Source organism: Lactuca sativa, chromosome 2 (assembly GCF_002870075.4).
Source record: "Lactuca sativa cultivar Salinas chromosome 2, Lsat_Salinas_v11, whole genome shotgun sequence".
Classification (NCBI taxonomy): domain Eukaryota; kingdom Viridiplantae; phylum Streptophyta; class Magnoliopsida; order Asterales; family Asteraceae; genus Lactuca; species Lactuca sativa.
Genome location: NC_056624.2, coordinates 215,918,521 through 215,943,193, shown reverse-complemented (window position 1 = coordinate 215,943,193; position 24,673 = coordinate 215,918,521). Strand labels below are relative to the sequence as shown.

At 40.0% G+C, this 24,673-nt stretch overlaps 2 protein-coding genes and 2 non-coding genes across 4 annotated transcripts; 2 read left to right on the top strand and 2 right to left on the bottom strand.

Moving 5' to 3' along the window:
- Window positions 1-1,471: 1,471 nt before the first annotated feature.
- Window positions 1,472-4,057, bottom strand: LOC111905742 (uncharacterized). Its single transcript, XM_023901473.3, has 10 exons — window positions 3,834-4,057; window positions 3,703-3,751; window positions 3,060-3,166; window positions 2,881-2,926; window positions 2,663-2,797; window positions 2,462-2,551; window positions 2,282-2,383; window positions 2,131-2,214; window positions 1,977-2,041; window positions 1,472-1,891 (listed from the first exon to the last, which is right to left on the bottom strand). The coding sequence occupies exons 1-10, from the start codon at window positions 3,950-3,952 to the stop codon at window positions 1,693-1,695; spliced, it is 996 nt and encodes a 331-aa protein (XP_023757241.1). The 5' UTR covers window positions 3,953-4,057; the 3' UTR covers window positions 1,472-1,692.
- A 105-nt stretch (window positions 4,058-4,162) lies between these two features.
- Window positions 4,163-4,235, top strand: TRNAK-CUU (transfer RNA lysine (anticodon CUU)). The gene has a single exon. It is a non-coding gene; the product is annotated as a tRNA-Lys (tRNA).
- Window positions 4,236-4,304: 69 nt separating this feature from the next.
- Window positions 4,305-4,377, top strand: TRNAK-CUU (transfer RNA lysine (anticodon CUU)). Its single transcript has one exon. It is a non-coding gene; the product is annotated as a tRNA-Lys (tRNA).
- Window positions 4,378-7,260: 2,883 nt separating this feature from the next.
- Window positions 7,261-8,313, bottom strand: LOC111905743 (uncharacterized). The gene has a single exon (XM_023901474.3). It carries the CDS (start codon window positions 8,192-8,194, stop codon window positions 7,508-7,510), a length of 687 nt encoding a protein of 228 aa, XP_023757242.1. The 5' UTR covers window positions 8,195-8,313; the 3' UTR covers window positions 7,261-7,507.
- Between the last annotated feature and the right edge of the window lie 16,360 nt (window positions 8,314-24,673).

Here is a 24,673-nt window from a genome sequence, read left to right as displayed (position 1 = left end):
TCAAGATATCAAAAGATTTTGATTGTTATTCAAAACTCAAAATTGGGTGGGCCTCTTCGGTTACATAAAATCTAACGACGAACGAAATAAATGAATTTTGTTTTGGAACGGCTGAATATAAATTTAAAAAATTCTAGTAAGAATCTATATGTGAAAGAGAAAGAGGAATTATCCGGTTTCTCTTACGTATTTTCCTTCTATTACAAATCTAACCAGAAGACAATATCATAAAAAATGTCTGATTTCTTGGGTTTAACCGTTTCAAAAATCAAGTTGTATCGAAATTTCCACAAAACCCAAAACACAGTGATCACAACTGCATAAAAGCATTTTTTTATATCATCCAAAGAAAAATATATGCCCACGAACAATCAACGGGAAATCAATTTCCACAAAGCACCAATAAAGCTCCAAATTGCAGCAATCTGACTATCAAGTAACAAAAAACATGATCAACATTTTCAATGCGTTTATCGTGGATAAGGAAAAATACAATGTTCAATTTCATACATTTATCGCTTAGATTCAACGTATGGGATACGGTTCAAAGAAATCACCCATTGAGCTGCTTCGACAATCGACACCCCCTCTCGATTCACTTTTTCTAATATGCATCCAACCCATCCAAAGTAGAAAAACTTGAAACAACACAATGATCATATAGATCAAAGGCATAAACTGTAAGAAATTTTTGTTTAAGCAAAGAATTTCTTAACCCGTTACCCACTTGAATCCTACACAAATCTTCCAAATAAACTCTTTTTGTTGTAATTGATTAACAGCTCCAACAATATTGATCCAATGATCAAAAAAAAAAAAAATTCCTCAATTCATTTCTTCCAAATAAACCATCATTATGACTATATAATGTTTTATAACTCGCGCCCAAAATGCCTCATGTGGGTAAAAAGATGGCATTATTAAACGAGAACAAACTGCCAACTCCTCCTTTGCTAATTGCTAGCAATAATCTTTTTCCAAGTAATCCGATGCCAAGAGTCAACATGATTCATAATGTCACCTCTCAATGTGAATTGTTTGTCATTGACATCCATCGCATGAAGCCGAATTATATTATCTTTCACAACAATATCATGTCGCATCAGGCTTCTTCCATAGTGTCACGGTACAACTAAGTAACTTGTTGTATCAACTTTGGGCAACTTTTTTGTTCTCATAAATTAAAATCATAGTACCAAGTCCCTAATGTACGAAATCCACCTTCAAAACTGTGTGTTTTTATTTATCTATTTCCTGTTTATCATTAATAGTTTTAGTATGAGCTATGAAGGTTTGGTATTATAGCCGTCATCATGAATGAATTGTTGTTTGATCGGTATGGAAACCGGAGAGTCAGCACAAGCACTTGCTTTATAAACTAATAAAGTTGAAACTCAGGATCATTCATATAAACAACATAAATATGCAAAAATTAAAAGAAAACCCACCTGGCATGATAAAAAATTCGATATAAAAACAAAAGATCACACACTTTCTTCAAACTCAAACCCACAAGCTAAACAATCCGTATAATTGTCACTCACAAGTCATAACCAGTATACAGTTTTCCTAGCAAATAAAGAATCCCGCAAAATCAAAAAGAATAATCAGATAGAAACTGTTGTTTGTGGTTAACCTAACTTACATTTTGATAGTTTGTTGTATACCAAGGGCAATTTGGGGATTTTACAACTAAGATTCTCGAGTCTTGTGTATTTTCCAAATACCAGCTCTATATCCCACAGACATCAGACCCATTTCCCACACCATGTTCACAATGCTTAATGGGCTCACCTTCGATCCCGGGATTTCAGACCACGTTACTGATATCTCTATTATCGGAATCCCAAAGTATTTGCTTAAATAAACTAACTCCACATCAAAACACCACCTAAATCCACCATAAAAAATAAAAAAAAATATATATATTATACAAACATAATCAGTAACTTAAAGCATGCACACAAAGTTCATACCTCTTTAAACGGATGTTAGTGAAAAGCTTCCTTGCAGCTGCTCTAGTAAACATCTTAAACCCACACTAATAACAATTCAAAAATGTTTTTTCTTTTTCCTTCAGATCTCATATTTTTATTACAGAGAAATAAAATATAAAGTAACAATAATAACCTGTGTATCACGGACTCCAGGGCCAGCAGCCAGAAGCACCACAACATGGAACCCTTTCATCAAAAAGTTTCGGTACCATTTCCTCTATAAAAAAATAAATTATTAAGAAAAGAAAAAATTAAACGAAGAAAAAAGAACACAAGGAACTAACTGTAGCTAAAGCTTTTTTCTCCAAATGAGCACGAGATCCGAATGCCACAATGGGGATATCTGCAACATCTTCATCCGGTTTCATTTTAGCAACTGCAAGGATCTAATACAGAAAAACATCAATTCATATTTACAAATATACCCTCAATTTAACTTATATGTGATTATGGAGGACACCAACCTGCTTTTCAAGCTTTTCCATGTCATCAACTTTGGTTGCCCCGTCAGCATCTAGCATCAGAAGTAATTTGCCCCGTGAATGAAGCATTCCCTGTTTTACAATGCTTTCGCATAAGCAACAAGCTTTCATCAGTTGACATGGATCAAATCATATCATATTTATATAAAATGGGAACTGAATCATCATATGGATTAGGCTCACTTTTCTTATAGCTTCTCCTTTGCCTTGATTCTTTCCAAGAAGAACAACCCTGACATTGTCTACTTTATACTTCCTCACAAAGTCAAAGGCTACTCTTTTTGTCCCATCTGAACTTCCATCATCAACTACTATCACCTGATCAACAATCAATTCATTTCAAAGTTTCATAACCTTGAATGCAAGCATTTATTTGGCTACAAAATATCTAAAAGATATACCTCATATGAAAATGAGTTGTCCTTCCCTGCACGTTCTTGAAGATAGCTGCACATGAAAATTTAATACATTGATCAAGCAAGAAATGCTGCAATTCATGTTCTTTATATGTAAAATCCTTATATGATTGCTTGTTTTACAACTGAAGAAAAGGAGATGGATAGTTGATGCCTTTACTCACTTCATTGTCTCATCAAGAGCTGCAGGCAGTCTAAGTTCTTCATTGTATGCAGGAATGATCAATGAGATATATTTTTCTGCAGGATCATATATATAAGGACATTCAACCTGCAATAAATTTCTCAAATAGAGTTACTACCCAATAGTCCACTACCAATTTACCAAAAACATTAAACATATAAAACTATGAGTTTTCAATCAAACTAAACGTTCACAAAAGAATTTTTGGATTTCTTATGTTGGTTTTGAGCAAGAATTATGTTTCTTTAATTGAGGATCTTGCCACATTCATTATATGATAGCTTTTGCACACATATATCTCTATCCCTATTTCACTCCATCCTTCATTGACAACAATTCTAGCAAAGCAAAGTGCAAAGAAATGAGGGAGCTCCTAGTTCAATTTGATCAGAACCTCTAAAATGAATTTGACACGAAGATCCAAACCAAAAACCAGTCCCCAAAAGACCTAAGGGGCAGCATTCAAAGCGAGATGGTATAAGTAGGTATACACTAGAAGGTCAAGTGATATAAACCCCTAAGAAATCATAAGCAACAAAACTTGTCCTTCCTAAGTCCAATAAGATACAGATACGTGACAATTAGTTAGAGATAGGACATCGTAAATTTAGATAGGAACGTACCTGTTTCAAAGAATTTGGATCTTCGAAGATCGGGTGAGCTTCGAGATGACTGTCAAAAGAAAATCAACATCAGAAAAAAAGACATACTCAGATCAATATCATGGTAAAATTTAGGTTTCAGAAGAAAATACTTGTGGTTCAATCTTCTTCGAAATGTTTCAATAACAATGGCAACTATTAAACCTAATCCACAAATTACAGCTACAGTCACTGTCAGTTCAAGCATCGTTGACCATCCCAATATTCCCATGTTCACTTTCAGATTCCGACGACGACACAACGAAGCAAAAACTAAACCCACCAAATTTAACCTCTGCAAACCCTAAAATACAGTCGAATCGTGGACGAAATTGTAAAAATAAAATACCAATACTATTATTTGTTTTGGACTTGCCGACTTGCGATTTTAATGTGGCTCCTTCTTTGATCTTATTGTGTAAAATTAAAAAGACGAACAAAAGCCCGTCTAGCTCAGTTGGTAGAGCGCAAGGCTCTTAACCTTGTGGTCGTGGGTTCGAGCCCCACGGTGGGCGTATGTTTTTAAAAAATAACACATCTTCAGTTTTTGTATTTCATGCTTAAAAGTAAGAATTAAAACAAAAGCCCGTCTAGCTCAGTTGGTAGAGCGCAAGGCTCTTAACCTTGTGGTCGTGGGTTCGAGCCCCACGGTGGGCGTTTCTTTTTCTATAACTTCCACAAATAAATTTTTAAATTTTTGTTTGGCTCTTGCTGTGAAGTGCATGAGGGCTGCCTGAGGCATTAATCTGGTTTTCTCATGTAAGTTGTTATTATTTTTCTTAATTACCAACTCAAAGAACGAATATATATATATATATATATATATATATATATATATATATATATATATATATATATATATATATATATATATATATATATATATATATATATATATATATATAAAACTTCAATTTCATATCTCGTTCATATTTTATAAATTATTGGTTTACTTTAAACCAAAATCTTGGCTATGTTATTGTCCATAATGACACCAGCAACCCCTGTTTTTCGGACACAATGTAAAATTTTCGTTTTTTCTAACATTGTGCGACTACGTAAAAGAAAAAAATGTGCCGCCGGCAACACCTACTGTGATTCTGTGAAATCCTGCGTCCGTCCCTGGTTATATGTTAACTTTAATAATGAATATGACATGAAAGAACGAGAACTAATCTATTTCTTACCTTGTTCCATCCTTTTTGGAGCATGTCTAACATGTACACCTTCTATCATGTATTGCATGAATAAGAAAAATTGTTTAAAGCAAACGTTGAGGATGGTAAAGTGGCACAAAAATAATGTTTACAAACAATGCTTGAAAGTTAAATTTAATGTAGTTATTCTAAAGTTGGTTTATTTTTTAACATAATAGGATGTATGACACCTTGTGAACACATCAGATATGATATTTGCAATCCTAATGTTCTATTACTTTTTGAAAAAAAAAATCTTTATTTTCTTCATCCGTATACATTTTAAGGGAATTGTGTGCATATTTTTTCCTATTATGCACTACATTTTTAGCTTTCCTACGTACTGAAACATTCCATGCACGAGTTTAGTTTGTTACTTCATGTTTTGTGCCTAAAACTTCAAGTGTCATATTGTAGATTATCCCTCACTTGAAGTTTAGGAAAACCGTCCATAAGAACAAAATATCGATTAAGAAAGATGAACTTTACACAACCCATAAAGATTTATGTGACACTGATTATAACTACACCATTTTCCTCGTACAATTATAATAGAATTTTCTTTAGTTTTAATATGTATATGCAATTTTTTGGGTTGGGCGTAGAAATTAATATTTTTATCATTCATGAAATGTTTTACTATTTTTGTCGCTATTACACTATATGTTACATTCTTGAGTTATTCAGTAAAACGATATTTAGAGTACTAACTGAAAAAATAGTTGCTAACTTATAAGTTAGTTGATAAAAAATGATATTTAGGAAAAAATTAGTTCATAAGTTAGTTGAAATATATAAAATGACATAAAATTATTTAAAATAATATGTTTTTTATGTTTAGTTAAGGATGATATTTAAGAAAATTTTAAAAATAATCTAAAAACTAGTCTAAGTAGCTTTTTGAAAAGTTAACTTATATGTGTATTTTCGGAAAATAAGTTAGTTGTGGTGCACCAAACAGAACCTAAATAACAAAATTGGAACCTTTTTAGAAGATATAACAAGTTAACAATTTAACTAGTAGAAACGACTTGCTAAGTTATTTTTCTGACATAAATTTTGGAAAAAATTCACACGTTAAGTTTATTAAAAAGGAAAAAAAGTGATAGTCTTAGGAGTAACCCATCGAAAAAGGTCAAAAAAAAGGTAATGTTGCAAGTGAACTGAATTTATAACCAAAATATATGATATTTTGTAACATTTAAAATAAAAATTGTTCGGCGATATGGTCATATACTCATATGAGCGAATAAGTGTACATTTTTATAGCATGTTCCATATTTATTGTACTTTGCTAGGAATAAACATGTGTGTTTCGTACATTTTTGTACTCAATGGACATGATAATATTAGTATAATGTCAAATCAAGTATGTAAAGTCTTTTTTTTTTATCTAAAAGTATACATGGTAAGTAACAAAAAATAGAAACACAAATATATAGTTACTAAATAAGTCTGTATAATATAATAAAAAAAAACAACTTCATATTTCTATGAACTTTTATTATTTATGACACTCCCAGTACAACCGAACCAACTTTACAATAACCAAATGCATGCCATGTGAACCCTGACTTGAAAGATATGCATACATACAAATTAACATATTGAAATAAGTGACTATACCTAAACATTTCAAGAAAAAACCGTATAGATTTTGTCTTAGCATCCCCACCACTTGACAAACATTAAACTTAACAGCAAATTTGTAATAAGACCCCAGTCGTATTTTGAAACCATCACTCAAAACAAAGTGAAAGACATGTTCAGAACATAAGAAGCCAAGCCTGGATGTTGATCACGTGAGATGATCACGGCTACCGACTCATGAGCACTGCTGGCGGATTTAGAAAATGTGTGTTTGCCTTTAAAAAAAAGTTGTGGATACAATTCAAAATTATTAATTTTTAAGTCATTTGTATTAAAATATAAGAATAAGCAAATTTTATACCGGAAAGTATGATAGTTTTTGATGATCCAAAAGAAAATGTTATATTGTTTAAAATGAAAAGTTAACAGTCACTATGCCAAAATTAAATTCATATTAAAATTCTAGAAAAATGGTATTAAATAAATGGTTGTTGGTGGGATAAATAATAATTTAAGTAAAGAATAAATAAATGAAGTGAATGGGGAGGGAACACAGGTCAGAGCGAGAGAGTTATCGTCCTGCCTTGGGATTCTGCCGACGATTCTTTCAAAACGCTCAACTAGCACTACTAAAAATAATTCGATACTAATGTTATAATAAAGTAGTAAAGGATGTAAATTTAAAACTACAAAAAAAAAATGTTTGTTCTTAAGGACATATATTCATAAATCACTCTAATTTCAGTCGTAAAAATTGCCCAATAGTGGTATTCGAACCAAATACATCAGAAATTAAAAATATATATAGTACAGTTGTCGCACTCAATTTATTGATCCTAAGTTACATTAAAGTAAAGATACAAGAGTATAGAATCCCACAAAATTTAATCAAAAAATTTCCCCAGATTACAAGAAAATATATCCAGTCAAGGCATTTTAAAAAAAAAATAATAAGAACTTAAAAGATGAAATAAAGGGGTGATATGGTAATTTTGACAAGGCTAGTGGGCCATGGCAGCTGGGGGAGCATTCGCATTAGCATTAGCATTAGCAAAGCTAATGTTTCTCTGGTTAGGCATGGCAAGCATAGCAGTATGATCCATGAAATCATTCAAAGCCACCACATATTCCAAAATTACCCTCAGATCGTCTGCACATGAAAACCCTAGGTTACCGGTTCGTCTAACAGCATACACATAAAACGTTATGCACCCTTTTCTGAACTTGAACCGGGCCATCTCGCAACCGGTCACTCCTCTGATCAGTTTCCGGTTCACTTCCCCTAAAGGAATCTCCGCCGGCCACACCCGGTCCATCGCCACCTTCATTTTTTCCGATTCGAATACGAACAGAACCACCTTCGATTTCTTGGTGCCGAGGCCGAGTGTGAGGGTGTGCCATGCATGGTGCGCTAATATGGTGAAGTTTGTAGGGAGGAAACCGGTGGTTGACGGGAAGATAGATGGGGTTTTGTTGTGGATGGGTGTCGGTGGGGGCAGAGAAAGGAGGCGGAGGAGTTCAAGAGGCCGCGCACGGCGGATGGTGAAGGATTTAACGATGAATTGACCGCCGAATCGGAGGCCTTTGACTTCCGACGAGGGTTTGAAAGAGTAATCTGAGGAGGATTGATCATTTGGGTGTTTGTGTTTTTGCTTCTTTTTCTTTTTCTTGTTTTCTTTTTCATCCATGGATGAATGAATGTGGTGGGCGGTGGTGGGTGAAAGAAATAGAGAGCGAGGAAGGTTGGTCGAATGGGGTTCTTTATGGTGAATGGTTGGATATTGATTTGTGATAAGAGACCAATCTGAAGCTTTTTCTGATTTTTCAAGTGAAAAAGTAGTACACTTTTCCACAAATCCTTTCATTTAATCGGTGATTGATTTTTTAAACATTTTATAAAATATAAAGAAAAACAATACTCTTCCATAGAAATATATTCAAATTAATTACAAATTATCAAAAATAAATCAATTAGACAAGTAATATACTATTACCCAAAGACAATTTCACTCACCACGCTTAGAATATTCCTATTTCAATAACATTAGTGTAAGCGATTAGTTATCATATTTAAAAGACAAATTAAATATATTTTTATTTTTTTTCCTATAAATCATACTATCTAATTAAATAATGATATGTGTTATATTAATATATTCAAATATGATTAAATTTCATTAAATATTAGACATGTCATTGTTTAATTAGATAGGAGGATTTATAAGAACAAAAAATAATAAAATAATTAATTTATTCATTTAAAAAATGTCATCTCATATGTCATGTCAAAATGATGTTATAACACTAAACGGAAGAAATTAAGTACTTGTAACATCTTTAAATTTTCATGTCAATCATTTTTTTTTTTTTTATTTTTTTTTTCTGTTTTCAATTTATTTACTTTTGATTGTTTTTTCTTTTCAATTTATTTTTTAATCATGTTAGATTATTAAAAAAAACATGCAATTTAATTAATTCTTAGATTAATCATAACATTAAAAACTTAAAATAACATTACACACAAAAAAAAAAAAACATTTACTTAAAAACTAAAAAACGATCAACTAATAATCCAAATATTGCTTTTCGATTTTCTTCTTCATCTTCTGGTGTACTTGCACTTTTCTTGGTCCCATATTTTCTTCGCTAGTCTTGAAAATTACTAAATCATTTGTTATTTGATCTTTCTTCACTTGCTTACGAAGAAACTCCAAGTGCTCACGTTGCACATTAACCTTTTGTTGGACGATCAGATTTTGTTGGTTGACCTTTGCTTTCATTTCCGTGAACTCTGGTTCCCTTTTATCAGTTTCGTCGGCGTGATGTTGAGCACGTTTCACTTTATCGTGCTCAATCGATCGAAAGGGGGGGAGATCACTTCGATGTCGTCGGGGATGCCATTCGTGTCGGCGTTGAGGTCGATGTTAGTTCGTGCGTCAGAAACGTCAAACAAACTACAATTGCGATACCTCATTTATTGTGCCTCTGACGATGTTAGCGCCTTAATCCATTTTGAATCTTGCCTGACAACCTCCCGTATTTTTTTCAAACTCGAAAGCATGCCCCATTTTGACTTGATATTGTTCCCGCGCAGCTTTGTAAACATCAAAATCAGTTGCACCACTTTGTTTTTGCGACTCTAGTCTCATGAAAATCCCATTAAACTTGGTGCACCAACGAGTGATCGGAGTCCACTTGCTACTAAGCATATCGATATTGCGATATGGCTGTTTCTTCATAAGCTCATGGAATTTGTCGAGCACGACTTCCCAAAACCCAACTTTTAGCATATCATTTCTTACGGTTGAACTCTTTGAAGTCCCGCACCACGCCACCGCCAACACGTACTTCTCTTGTAACGCCCGCAGATCCAGGCTAGTCAATTTAGAGGCAATAGGGGTCGAAAACGACTTTTCAACAAAAGATTATTTATAATAAATAGTCTTAACCAAGTTGTAGAATATGTCTCAAGGTTTCCGTATATATAAAGAACATCGAAATCCGAGTTATAACGAAGAAGTTATGGCCCATTGAAGTTTTACCGCAAAACCGACACGGCATCGAGAAACGTAGAAAGTGAATTTACGATAGAGCGAGATTTAGCCTTAGTGATATAAAAAAAGTCGTAGAATATGTTAAACCGAGAAAATCCATAAAAAGAACGCCCAAATCTGACTTCGTATGAAGAAGTTATGATTTTTCTAAGATTCGGCTTAGCAGTGCACGGCCCGAAACTCGAATTTTAGTTCGAGCGGTTTTTAGCTTACGCGACCTAAATGAGAGTTGAAGATCTCATTAATAGGAACTCAACGGTAAAAAGATAGACGAAAACGGAGTCTGTATGAAGGAGTTACGAATTCTTCGCGGTCATTTAACAGTCTAAACGCCTTCTACTGTTAAATTTGAGATCGGTCGAGAATTAGCTAACAGAGTCTAAACGAAAGTTGTAGATCTTGATTTTACCTACGCGTGGAAAAAAGAACGTCGAAAACGGAGCTCGTATGCGAAAGTTACAGGGTTTAGAAGTCGGCAGGGTGCTACTGCAAAAGGGGTGACGTGGCTGAATATGGGCCAAGACTTTCTCCCCAAGGAAAACCATCAGATGATGACACGTGGCACTGACTCGGCGAGCCAGTAAACCGACTTGGCGAGTCCATCAGGATTTCACACTATAAATAGAGGTGCTAGGTTCCCTCATTTCCTCACCCCTCAACCCTCTTCTTTCTCTCTCTATACTCTCTCTCTAAGCTCCCTAACCCCCCCCCCCCTAAAGCCTAGGGTAAACCCCCTAGCACCTGAAGGAAGCCCTGAGGCTCCCGGAGTCCCGAGAAAAGAGCCTTTCGGCTCGGGAACGCTGCTCCAGCGAAGCCCGGTTTTCGAGAAAACCCGCTGTAAATGAGCTATGCCTACCCTATCTTTAGTATAACTTATGTTTTAATATAGTAACGTTAATAGGAACTTATAATGAGTATTTGGGCTATTATTATGAGTTATATTGAGTGTTATTTAACGCTTATATAATAATAATAATAGCTAGACTATTAATTTGTCGCGGTTATCGATAGACTAAACCCTAGTGGTATTGATACTAGGTTTCGTCAAGGGATAATTGTTTTGAGAGTATCGAAGCGCTGTCCGAGTGCTGAGTCACCACCTTTCAGGTGAGTGCATGGTCCCCTTCAAATTACACATAGATATGAAGTATTTACTACGTGCTATGTGTGCGTATTGTCTGTTTACTTGCTGTCTATGCTCGGTGAAAGATTTTATACATGTTTTAAATGATTTAAACTATATATGTATTTTATATCTACGAAAATGTTGGGGTAAAACATGGGTAGATATAATAGATGAAATATGAGTTGGACGATGAGCTGAGAGGTGATATAGACCATGAGGTATGGGTGAGAGGTTTACGATGTGAGAAGCCTTTTTCCCAAACGATGTCCCCGTCATTCAGCAGAGTATGGATGACAACCACGGACTATTCTAGACAGTCCAGTGGAACACTAGCAGGCTCGCAACCTGTAGGTGTTGTGAACGATGTGTTCACCCGGTGTACTCTAAACCTTGGTGACCATGCAGACTTGGTGGCTAAACCTTGGTGATCATGCAGACTTGATGCCTAAACCCTGGCGACTGTGCAGACTTAGTGCCTAAACCCTGGCGACTATGCAGACTTAGTGCCAGTTATGTAAACCATGGCAACGATGGACTTCGTGCCAATTCCTTTGGATGATCCTTAGGAACGAATGAACGAGGAATAAGTTGATTCTTAGGGTAAATCCTTAAGAATAGAGAATATAATGGGGATGGGTAATGGGGTTTAATTGCTTGATTGTTTAAACATAATAATTATATTATTGTGGGTTGAAAACCATGTGTACTCACCAGGTTTCCCAACCTGACCCACTCAATTTATTTATATCACAGGTGTTGATATGAAATCACATTACACTGAGAGATTTAAAGAGATGTAGATCACTAGTGTGAATAAATGTAAGTTTTTTTTATGCTTATGTTCCTATATTGACGATGACATCCCAAACGTTTTAAAATGAATAAAATACGTTTCTTCAAAAAAATGTTTTAAGAACGTATTTATCATGTTTTTCTGGGAACAAATTCCGCAACATTTTTATTAAAAAAAGTACTCTGATTTTTATAAACCATAAACAAAATCGGTCTTTTCTGGCCGTGAAAATGGGGATGTCACATCTCCTCTAATGTCCACCATAGTGGAGCTTCTTTTTTCAATTTTCGTGATGCCTTCCCTTTCCTTTTCCCTTTCTCTTTCCGACTGCCTTCCGCTTGTGTTTCGTGTACAATTTCTGGTGTTGGTTGTGTTGTAACGACCGAAAAATTCCAACTAATTTAAAATTTTCGAAAACAACCCGATTCCATTAAAGTTATTACAAAAAGGTTTTCAATACAATTTATTTTAAGTATTCCCAGAATCTCATCACAACATAAACACGAGGAGCGGTACGATCACGCCTTCGCCTTGCCACGGTCTCCTGAAGAACCTGAAAAATATAAAACCACAACTGTAAGCCCGAAAGCTTAGTGAGATATCCCCAAAAAACCAACCACATATACCATACACGCATAACATGCCATAACATATCCGATCACAGAACAACCATGCACTTCGGGTATACTGTGTGACTGGTCCGCCGCACCGGCCAACAGTCCACTTGGTCCACCCTCCGAGTCTAGCCATATACCTCGAGTCTACAGTGTGATTGGTCCGCCCGCACCGGGCCTTCAATCCACCTGGTCCACTCTCCGAATCTAACCACGTACATCGAGTCTGCAGTGTGATTGGTCCGCCCGCACCGGGCCTTCAATCCACCTGGTCCGCTCTCTGAGTCTACAGTATGACTGGTCCGCCCGCACCGGGCCTTCAGTCAGCCTGGTCCACTCTCCGAGCCTCGGCATGTCTGGTCCGCCCCCTTGGGGCCTACAGCCTATTCGGACCGCTCGCTGGGCCTTCGAGACAACCGGTCCGCCGTGGGTATCTTGGCCTACAGCACAAAGCAGGACCCTCCTCAACCCAACTCCAGTCCAACAACCATGTGCACATAAACATACAATCATATAACAATTCACAGTCAACAAACCGATCAAACAGATCACATAGCATATCATCATCCTAATCAGGATACCGACCTAACCGGTCACTAGCATAGCATCACCCTACATCTCAGGATACCGATCTCAAACAAGTCTCTAACGTATACCATCCTAGTTACCAGGATGCAACATATCAAAGCAATAAAATACAACAAATACCCGGATCTCAATCCGATAAAGGGCGGGCCTTGGTGCCTTAGACCCTGTTGATATAGTGAGGATAACTCACCTCGAAACTGCCGACTGAACAGATAACCCAAGCTGCTTCGATCACTGATACGATCTCCACCACTGGACAACCATCAAGGAACTGAACTCAAAACAATATCCAACAATTACCATGTAACAGCCCGGATTCCCAGGTATTATTCATTTATTTATTTTGGTAATTTGTGAGGAGACTCGGCGAGTTGGAGCCTAGACTCGCCGAGTATGATCGCGGATTTGGACGCAGGTTCGCATCCGGACTCGGCGAGTCCACGCTGTTTAATGAAACCCTAATTTCTCAGGTTTGAGGCATATTTAAAGGGCCTTATGGTCGTCATTTTCACTAATCAGTCCCCAGAGTGAACCCTAGAGCGATTGAGTGATTCAAGTGAGGGAAGGAGCCATTATTGATCTTGGAGTTGTTGTCTAGCAAGGAAAGAGGAGATCCAACCAAGAGGAAGCAAGAGAGGGGTGGATTCTTGAAGATTTGAGGTCCAGAACATCACATCTGAGGTACAATCTCGAATCATTCTCTGTTATTGTGATGTTCATGTAGATTTAGGGCTTTTGAACCCATTTGTGGCTAGATCTAGTGTCCTCATGGTCCCTTAGCGAGTTAAGGTCTTGGATATGGACCCATAGAGGTCCAGAGCACCTCCTTACCAAAGATTTATATGCATCCATGGAGGTATTGGCTTGGGATCAATGTATTTGAGGCTAAAACACCATTCATGAGCTATTCCATGCTTGATGAGCATCAAGACTTGGACTTTACGTGGTCAATAAGCTTAAGGAGACTGGATCTATGAGTTAGTGAAGCGGATCTGACCTCAGAAGGTCGTTTGGGGTTGTGCATGGAATCCACTTGCCGAGTCCATTCCCCAGACTCGGCGAGTTGGTGCGGGTTGTTCAACGATTTCGAACCAGGGGTTGAGTAACCGAGTCGGGTGAGTGACTCGGTGAGTCGGAAGAGATTCAGAGGGATCGGGTTCCCGTAGGAACTCGGCGAGTCCACGCCAGACTCGGCGAGTCGAGTTGACCGTTGACTGTTGACCGTTGACCGTTGACCGGTGTTGACTGGTTTGTCTTCGTGGTATTAGTCAGCCAGATTCAAGTAGTATTAAGTAGAAATACACTTGTGTTGTAGGAGGATGATAGCTCGGGAGATCGAGCACTAGTGGTTAAGAGATTTACGAGTTACCGAGACACGCGAGGTGAGTCTTCTCACTATACGTTACCTTGAGTGGTATTCTGGATTGGCAAGAGGGTCTTATGTGCTATTTGTGAGATTGTATGCTATGTGTTATTTGTATGTTGTATGACTATATAGACCGGATCGGAGGGTCCAACGATTCAGGACGGGCCAGAGGGCCCAATGAGCTATGACTGGACCAAAGGGTCCGACGAGCTGCGGGACTGGAAGGTCCCGCTGAGGCATCTTGACCAGAGGGTCGGGTTTAGCCTCGAGTGGCGTATTTGTGGTATGTGGTATTTTGGGGAACTCACTAAGCATTATGCTTACAGTTGTTGTGTTTGATGTCTCAGGTACCAGCGAGGACCGTGGGAAGGCGGCGACTTGACCCGTACACACTCACACCGATGGAGTTCACATTTGAGAGATCTTGGGAATTTGTTTTGAAAACACTGTTGTTTCGGATTTGAAATTATGATATGATATACATTTGGTGGTTTTAAAAATAAAAAATTTAATTGGAATTTTACGTTGTTACATACCAAAATGCCCCTGGAAACCACTGGTCAACCCTTGGTCAAAGACAAGGTCAAAGTCAACCCCTGACTGACTCTACTTGTCGAGCCAACCCGATGACTCGCCGAGTCCCCATGCTCAGCATTTCCTTCAATCCGCGACCCAACTCGCCGAGTCACCCCGGGACTCGCCGAGTTCAACAACTCTGAGTCCACTCGCACACAACTCACCGAGTCACCCCTTGACTCACCGATTCACGGCTCAACTACAAAAGATTGGGACTCTTCGACAAGACTCGCCGAGTCCAAGAACAGACTCGTCGAGTCTAAGGCTATCTTCAACCTACTCGCCGAGTTGTTCTTCCAACTCGCCGGGTTCCAGGCCATCTTCATCCAACTCGCAAAGTTGTTCTTCCAACTCGTCGAGTTCCAGCCTATCTTCAAGCAACTCGCCGAGTCCACTCATGTGATTCGCCGAGTACCACCGGGTCTGAATCCATACAGAGGCTTTCCAAGCCATGCAGATGATCCAAACCATAGATCTACCCTTCCTAAGGCCATCCATCACGTAAAGTGGCAAACTTTACGTGTATCCAGGAAGATCTAGGCACTTTACACTCTAGGGCTAGGGTTTGGGACAAATTAGCTCCTTCAAACACTCATCAACAGGGAATTTATGACATATAGGACCATCACAAGCTCAGATCTGAAGTAGCATCCTCAGATCCATGCTTCTATCTCACTTTAGATTCCATACCAACCACCACACATGAACCCATGAAGAAAATAGCTTAAGGAAATGGTTCCTTACCCTTGGAATGAGCCCAACCAACTGTAGATTGCTGTTTCCCCAAGCTTCCTGATACAAGCCTCCAATCTTCAAGCTTAAATCACCTTCTCCAAGCTCTAATTCACTCAGCAATGGGGGTTCCTCACGAAATTAGGGCTTCTGGAACTCAAGGGATGATAAGGAGGCTGGGGAGGAGACATAATGTTCTTTATATAGGGCTCAACCTCCGGATTTAGGGTTTTCTCCACTCAGCACCAACTCGCCGAGTCCACCCATGCTACTCGCCGAGTTGGTCACTTAACACGCGACTAGAGTCGCGACCCTACTCGCCGAGTCCACTCGTGGACTCGCCGAGTCACTCCTTCCCATCTTACTCTTTTAGCCCTTCAACTTACTCTTGCTATTTCGGGATGTTACATGTGTGGTTGTTTGTTGCATGGAAGCGAAATCGCTAAAGAGGTTTTATTGAAGATTTGAGTTTTGTTGCGTGTAAGAGGGATTAAAGAAATTACATTGAGGGTGAGTTCGGATTAAAAACGTTCCCTTGAAGCGGTATTTGGTAGAGTTTGAGTTGAGTAGGTTCAAATAACTCCCGTATTGTGTGAACCCCATTAGGACGGATGTATTTGTGTTTTGAGGCGGAGTGTTTTCGGGTTTTGCTCCATAATTGGTTGAAAGAAAAAATAGTTTTTTTTAAGATGGAAGAAATATGAAGATGAGAAAAGATTTTTGTGTTTAAAAATTATGTATATGTGTGTATTTATATGTAAAATAGAAAAAATTAATTTTTTTTACCTCTCGAGCGTTTCACAACGAACATACTTTTGACCGATTCACCGACGTTACACATCATTATGGAGGCAACGGAGGGCAACGAAGTCAAAGATAACGAACGAAAACAAAATAGGGGGTGATGTTTTGTCGTGGCCACCGCGTTTTCGTAATGCCATGTCAGTAAAACAAACGTGGGCAGTGCCCACACCGCACACTCTAAGAGATTTTTTTGTTGAAGTTTTTTTTTTTTTTTATAAAACATATATAAATAAGTTAATTTATTTCCAACTTTGAGAGCTTTTTAAAGATGATTATTTATGTGATCTTTATGTAATTTGTTTATTTTTAATTGGTAGAAAACATATATGCCCACTAAAGCATTAGAAACCTTATTTAAAAGCTTGTTAATTGATAAGTTATTTGAAAAAAAAAGTTTGAAAAAAGATCTCTAACAACTTTTTCAAATTCCCTAGATTTTTAAGATCAAAAGACTTTAAAAAGCTATTCCGGGTAAAGTCCCACAATTTCATCTTAATTCTTAAATCTTAGCCACATTAGAAACCCTAATCACCAAAGAAATTGATATGGCCTCTATCGCCTCCAACAAACGATGCAGCCTCCAAACAAATGAATGAAGCCTCTACAACCATGATTGTGGTCATGGTTTCTTCACGGTACAATCTCAAAACTCTATTTTTCTTTTTTCTTGGTTTTATCCCTTCATCTCAACAATGCTCGTGTATATTAATTGATTAGCGATTATGCGTATAAGAAAATCAAAATGACTTGTGTGCCCAAACCCACTTGTGTAATTCACAAGCCTATTTAGGAACGAAAGTGGTTATTTTTAAGAAGGGATTATGCCTATAATAGCCGTATTTTGGGTATGGTTTTCAAAATAAAGACATAAAAAATTATGTTTTCACAAATACATATGGATTCCGCGGAGATGTCTCCAAGGGCTCCGTTGAATTAACTTATGCTCTGAAAAATCGAAATGACAAAAAAAGAAAAAAAAAATAAAAAAAGGTGAAGAATGGTTTCTCGGAGCACCTTTCACAGATTGCTCATTTAGCTCGGTGGATTTGTTCTTGCCCAAAGAAGAGATTTTTGGATTGTTTGGTTTTTTTGATACATTGAAGAACACCTTGCTTAAATTATGAATGTTTTGCGGACCTCGTTATAGCCTTTGCGGATCCGTTAATTTTACACATGCTCCTCCCTAATTTACCATATTGTCATTCTGCAGAGGGTATCCTAATTCCTCGGAACCCTCGGAGGTCACCTCTGTGATATCTATGTCTATTTGTGGGAACATACTTTTTTTAAGTCTATATTTTGGAAACCATACCCAAAATATGACTATTATGGGCGTAATGCTCCTTTTTAATACACAAAGCTACCTTCATTCTTAGTTTTTATGATTTTTTTTGAATAATTGGTCCTTTAAACGTTAAATTAGACTTTTGACTTGTTAACTTTGTTACAATGACCAATATACCCTAGTTTTGTCACTTTTGTTATTTAACACTTTTATAAAATATAAAGACCAAGTATGTAAATAAAATGAAATTAACTAAGAACCCTATATGTTATTTCACCCTCATATCCTTAACTTCCCCTCTGATCCCCCCACCCCCAAAGAATCTTTGTAGGAGTATCGTGGTGAGCCATCGTCATTATCCACCCCATTGTCTTCCCCTTCACCACACCAGATCAAACACTACCATTGTTGTTGCTATATATTCCCACCTACAATCACTGGCTTTTGACTCACAACAACCAAACTTACCCACTTCCCCATCCTGTAACGCCCATTTTCGGAAGTGCTTTGTTTGGGAAAAACCATAGTTAGTGATGTGCTTTTTGGAATGTCACGTCGCACGCCACGTTGAATGTCGTGACGCGAGTCCAGAAAAAGCCCAAATCCTAATCTCAGGCCTTGAGCCCTATTTAACGACTCTAACTTATGGGGTTTGCTATTTCTCCACCCTCATTTTCCAGAGAAAACCCTAGAGTGAACCCTAGCCTCCATTTCCTTCTTCCTTGTGTGTTTGTGGGTTTTGGTGGTTTTTGAAGAAGAACCTAACTCCTTGGTGCCTAGTGAAGTAACCTATAAACATTTTTTATCTTCACATTCCATCATCAAGATCTGTAAGTGATCAAGTCTCTAGCTTTGTGGATATTTATGGCTAGATCTAGTATTTTAAATGTTTTAGTCCCTCTTCGTTATGATTCAATGGAGTTCAGACAACTCAAAGTCCAAAAACATTGTCTGTTGTTATTTTGGACATTTTATATGTTAGATTAGGTGTTTAAGCCCATAACTATAATTGATATAAAATCGAATTGATAGTAGCACACTCCTTTTCGGTTGCCCTCAAACCTAGCAATTGGACATGGTGATTTTTTGAAGAGAGAGTTTAATTTATTATTTGATTAATAAACTGAAATAAATAATTTATTAATATATTATGAGAATAATATATTAGTTAGAAATAGTAATATTTAATTAATAATTAATTAGAAATTAATTGGAATTAATTTTGGGATTAATAGTGTAACAGCCCGGAATTTCAGGTATTGTTATAATTATGTTTTTGGGTGTTTTAAGAGGGGACTCGGCGAGTTGGAGCCTAGACTCGCCGAGTAGGATCGCAGATCTGGTCGCGGGTTCGCGACTGGACTCGACGAGTCCGGATATGGACTCGGCGAGTCTGCGCTGTTTAGCGAAAACCCTAACCGTTCAGGTTTGGGACGTATATGAGGGACTTTATGGCCGTCATTGTTCACCCTAGCCTTCTGAGAGAAACCCTAAGACGATTGTGAGCATCTGGAGCAAGGTTGAAGACCATTGTTGATTTTGGAAGTATTGTTTTGCAAGGAAGAGAATGCTTGGTTAAGGGAACAACAAGAGAAGTCACGTTCTGAGGATTTGGGGACACAGAGAGCACATTATTCAGGTAATAATTCGAGTTACATTCTTCTATGTTGATGTGTATATGGATTTAGGGTTTATTGAACCCTTTTGTGGATAGATTGAATGTTACCTTAGTCCCCCAAACGATTGGAACCCTGTATTGGGATCTTTGGAAGTCCAGAATGTCCCATGCCTGAGCATTTCGGGAATCAATGGAGGTTTTGGATTGGAATCCTTATGCCTTAGGTCAAAATGTAAATTATGAGTCATGGGGTGTATTATGAGCACCGAAATGAGGACCTTACGTGATGGATCAGTCTAGGAAGGCCAGACCTATGAATGGTCGGAGCAGTTCTGACCTTAGTAAGCAGTTTGAGCGGTTGCATGGCATGGACTCGCCGAGTCCGATGAACAAACTCGGCGAGTAGCTTGAAGATTTACTGGGACTCGTCGAGTTGTTCTTCAGACTCGACGAGTTGAGTCGGGGTGGCCCCGCGATTCTTCCAGGAGGAACTCGTCGAGTCAAGGAGGATACTCGACGAGTAGAAGGGGAATCTTAGAGAATTGGTGAGGACGTCTAGACTCGCCGAGTCGCCCTAGCACTCGCCGAGTCCGGTCAAGTTGACCGTTGACCAGAGTTGACCTATGCCTGACTTCTTAGGGATAGTCAAACTTAGAAGATAAAAGTGTTAATAAGAGATATATGATGTTATAGGGAGATTGTAGCTCGGCGGATCGAGCACGAGTGATTTCGGGATTTGCTAGCTTTCGATATTCACGAGGTGAGTCTTCTCACTATACTGTACCCGGAAGGGTTTGACTGTGTGACCGGAAGGTCAGATATGATATGTGATATATGTGCTATATGTGGTAAGTTATTTGTTATACGTGCTATGTATGTTATGGGCCGGAAGGCGATTATATTATGGGCCGGAAGGCGATTATGTTACGGGCCGGAAGGCGTTGTGTTATGGACCGGAAGGTCGGCGTGGGTAGGACCGGAAGGTTTACCCAGCAGGGACGGAAGTCCCCTGAGACACATGGACCGGAAGGTCAGGGCCTGGAAAGGCGTATGTGCGTAAGTTGTATATTGGGGAACTCACTAAGCATTTATGCTTACAGTTGTTATGTATGTGTTTCAGGTACTAGCGAGGACCGTGGGAAGGCGCCGGCGTGATCTGTACACACTGAAGGATGTTTTTATGATCTTGGGATTTAGACGATTTGTATTTTGACATGACACTTAAAATGTTTATGCCTTGTTTTGAATGGAAATGCTATATTTTGAAATGAAAAATTTGTTTGAAAATTTACGTTGTTACAATTGGTATCAGAGCCTTGGTTTGAGGGATTCAGGTGCACCTTCGGGCGTAACTGAACTCAAACCGAGGATTTGAGGAAAACTTTTAAAACAAAGGCATAAAGTTTTATAAATGATTTTGTGGTAAACAAGAAAGAAGCAGTGTGTACGATCAGTCAGCGCCCGAACGGTAAAAATCCCCAAAATACCTTACAATATTATATGATATGAATTGTTATGCATGCTAGAAGACTAGGTATTCATGATAGGACTAGAGTGGCCTGATTTGTGATGCCTTAGTCTAGGGAAGTTTGCCGATATGAGATGCTTTGCTAGTGTGCGGGTAGATAGTGCATAACAAAAGTAGAGTGTTCACTATCCGGGGTTTGGGGAGGAAGACTTGGGATGAATGGTGATGCGGTGTGGTCGGTAGTATTGGGCCCGTACTACCGAAGACACCGGGTCAGTGGGAGACCCAAGTAAGAATCCCTGGATATCGGAGACTGAGTAGGGTTGCGTTATCGAGTGCGATTATACTCGACGGAGTCTCTGATAGTTTTATGTTGTATTTCAGAGACATCATGGTTAGACCACGTCACGGAGCGAGTTCGAGCGGTGTGAGTGACGAGGAGATTCGTCAGATGATTCATGAGGAGGTAGCTGCAGCGATCCGGGCTGAGATCCCGGAGATGTTTGGGTCTATTAAGACCACCTTGATGGAGACTTTTGAGGAGCGGTACGCCGCATTGACTGAAGCTGCAGCCGCTGCAGCTACCGCAGCTGTGGCCGCTGCCAGGCCACAGGGGGGTGACTCGTTGCTGTTTCGAGAGTTCAGCAACACGAAGCCACCTGAGTTCGATGGGACGCAGGATCCGATTGTTGCGATGAGGTGGATCGCTGATATTGAGGGGTGCTTCTACACTTGTTCATGTCCGGAGCATCTGAGGGTACGGTTCGCTTTGAACCAGCTCCGTCTGGGAGCGAAGGATTGGTGGAAGTTCGTGACGGCGAACTTCACTTTGGCAGAGATTTCAGCAGTGACATGGGAGGGGTTTACTTCTATGTTCAGAGACGAGTACGTTCCCCCGGTGGAGAGGGAACGATTGGTTCAGGAGTTCTTAACCCTCAAGCAGGGTACTGATTCGGTTGCGGTGATCACGTGGAAGTTTCATGAGAGGGCGATGTTCTGCCCCGAGCTGGTGTCCACTGAGCAGGCTCGGATGAGCCGGTACTTGGGTGTTTTGAGGAGGGATATCCGGGAGTTTGTGTCAAACTCCACCTATCATACCTTTGCTGAGCTTCAGGCGAATGCCAGGAAGCGCGAGATTGAGTTGGAGACCCAGGCCAGGGAGGAGGCCGAGTCTCAGCGGGTGGACCGGCGGCCGGCTCAGTCTCAGCCGGCAGCCAAGCGGATAAAGTCCGCCGATTCGAGGACAGGAGGTCCGAAGGGCCGCACTTGCGGAAAGTGCGGCAAGGGTCATGATGGGGCATGTCGATCTGGTGCTTGCTACAAGTGTGGCAAGGAGGGGCACATTGCTAGGGAGTGCCCCAAGGGGTTTACGGTTTGCTTTCATTGCAACCAGACAGGCCATCGGAAGGCCGAGTGCCCTCAGCTTCTTCAGGGATCTGCACCTACTGCCAGAGCTACTGCGACTCGACCGGTGAAGGTCGAGGCCCCGAGGGCTCGTGGGAGAGCCTTTCAGCTGACTGCGGAGGAGGTCCGCGCTGCGCCCGATGTTGTGGCAGGTATGCTGTAATTCATGTATTTATTTTAATGTCGAGATGTTATGCTTATGTTATTATATGCGTAGGTACTTTCCTTGTGAACTTTGTGCCTGCTCTAGTGTTATTTGACTCGGGTGCGAGTAGGTCCTTTGTATCTTTAGCTTTTAGTCAGCATCTCAGCGTTAGTCGTGAGTCGTTGAGTCGGCCTCTGAGAGTTTCTATAGCTGACGAGAGAGTGATTTGTGCCACGGAGGTTCTCTGGGGATGCGTGCTAGAGATTTTCGGGGTTGAGTTTCCGATTGACCTGATTCCTATTGCGATGGGTGATGTCTGTGTCATTGTGGGCATGGACTGGTTGAGCCGATTCGGCGCTGTCATCGACTGTGAGCGTCAGCTGGTGACTATACGAGACCCTAGTGGGGGAGTTCTTTCGGTGTACGGCGAGGGTACCCGTTCGGGGTCAGCTTTTTGTTCGGCCGCTAGGGCGAGACAATGTCTACAACAGGGCTGTAAGGGTTTTGTGGTGTATGTAATGGATACGCGGGAGGTTTCCGAGAGACCGAGATCAGTTGAGGAGGTCCCAGTGGTGCGTGAGTTTCCAGATGTTTTCCCCGAGGAACTACCGGGAGTACCTCCTGTGAGGCAAGTAGAGTTTGGTATCGATCTGATTCCGGGGGCCGCGCCTATTGCTAAGGTGCCTTATTGTCTTGCACCTCCAGAGATGCAAGAGTTGTCCTCGCAGCTTCAGGAGTTGCTGGGGAAGGGATTCATTCGGCCGAGCAGCTCGCCGTGGGGAGCGCCTATTCTGTTCGTCAAGAAGAAGGATGGTTCACACCGGATGTGCATTGATTACCGGGAGTTGAACAAGTTGACGGTCAAGAATCGTTACCCGTTACCGAGGATCGATGATTTATTCGATCAGTTGCAGGGAGCATCTTGGTTTTCCAAGATCGATCTGAGGTCAGGGTACCATCAGGTAAGAGTGCGGGATGAGGACGTCCAGAAGACAGCGTTTAGGACGCGATATGGGCATTATGAGTTTGTGGTGATGCCTTTCGGACTCACCAATGCCCCGGCTGTGTTCATGGATCTCATGAATAGAGTATGCAGGCCGATGTTGGATCGGTCGGTGATTGTATTTATCGACGACATTCTAGTGTATTCGAGATCTAGAGAGCAGCATGAGAAGCATTTGAGGGAGGTCCTTGAGGTATTGAGGTCGGAGAAGCTTTATGCAAAGTTCTCCAAATGTGACTTCTGGTTGCGGGAGGTCCAATTTCTAGGACATGTTGTTAATCAGGAAGGGATATTGGTCGATCCGGCCAAGGTTGAGGCGGTGATGAGTTGGGAGGTGCCGAAGTCACCCTCTGAGATCAGGAGCTTCCTTGGGTTGGCAGGGTATTATCGGAGATTTATTAAGGATTTCTCCAAGATCGCAGTACCGCTCACCAGATTGACCCGGAAGGGTGTTGCATTCTCACGGGGACCCGAGCAGCAGACCTCCTTTGAGACACTTCGCCAAAGGTTGTGCGAAGCCCCGGTATTAGCCCTCCTGGAAGGGATGGAGAATTTTGTAGTATATTGCGATGCATCGATTTCGGGACTGGGTGCAGTGTTGATGCAGAGGGGTCATGTGATAGCTTATGCGTCGAGGCAGCTGAAGCCTCATGAGGCGAGATATCCCACGCATGATTTAGAGTTGGGGGCAGTAGTGTTCTCTCTCAAGATTTGGCGTCACTACTTGTATGGGGTTCGATGTACGATATACACGGACCATAAGAGCTTGAAGTATTTGATGGATCAGCCCAACCTAAATATGCGTCAGAGGAGGTGGTTGGATGTGGTCAAGGATTATGATTGTGAGATCCTGTACCACCCAGGCAAGGCTAATGTGGTAGCCGATGCATTGAGCCGCAGGGCGGAGAGCACTCCACTGCGAGATGTATGCTTGAGATTGACTGTGATGGCTCCAGTATTGGATGCTATTCGTGGGGCACAGGCCGAGGCTGTGCGACCAGAGATGCAGAAGAGAGAGTGGGTCGTTGGGTTGATTTCAGAGTTCGTTAAGGATGGACGAGGGCTTCTGACGTTTCAGGGTCGGATTTGGG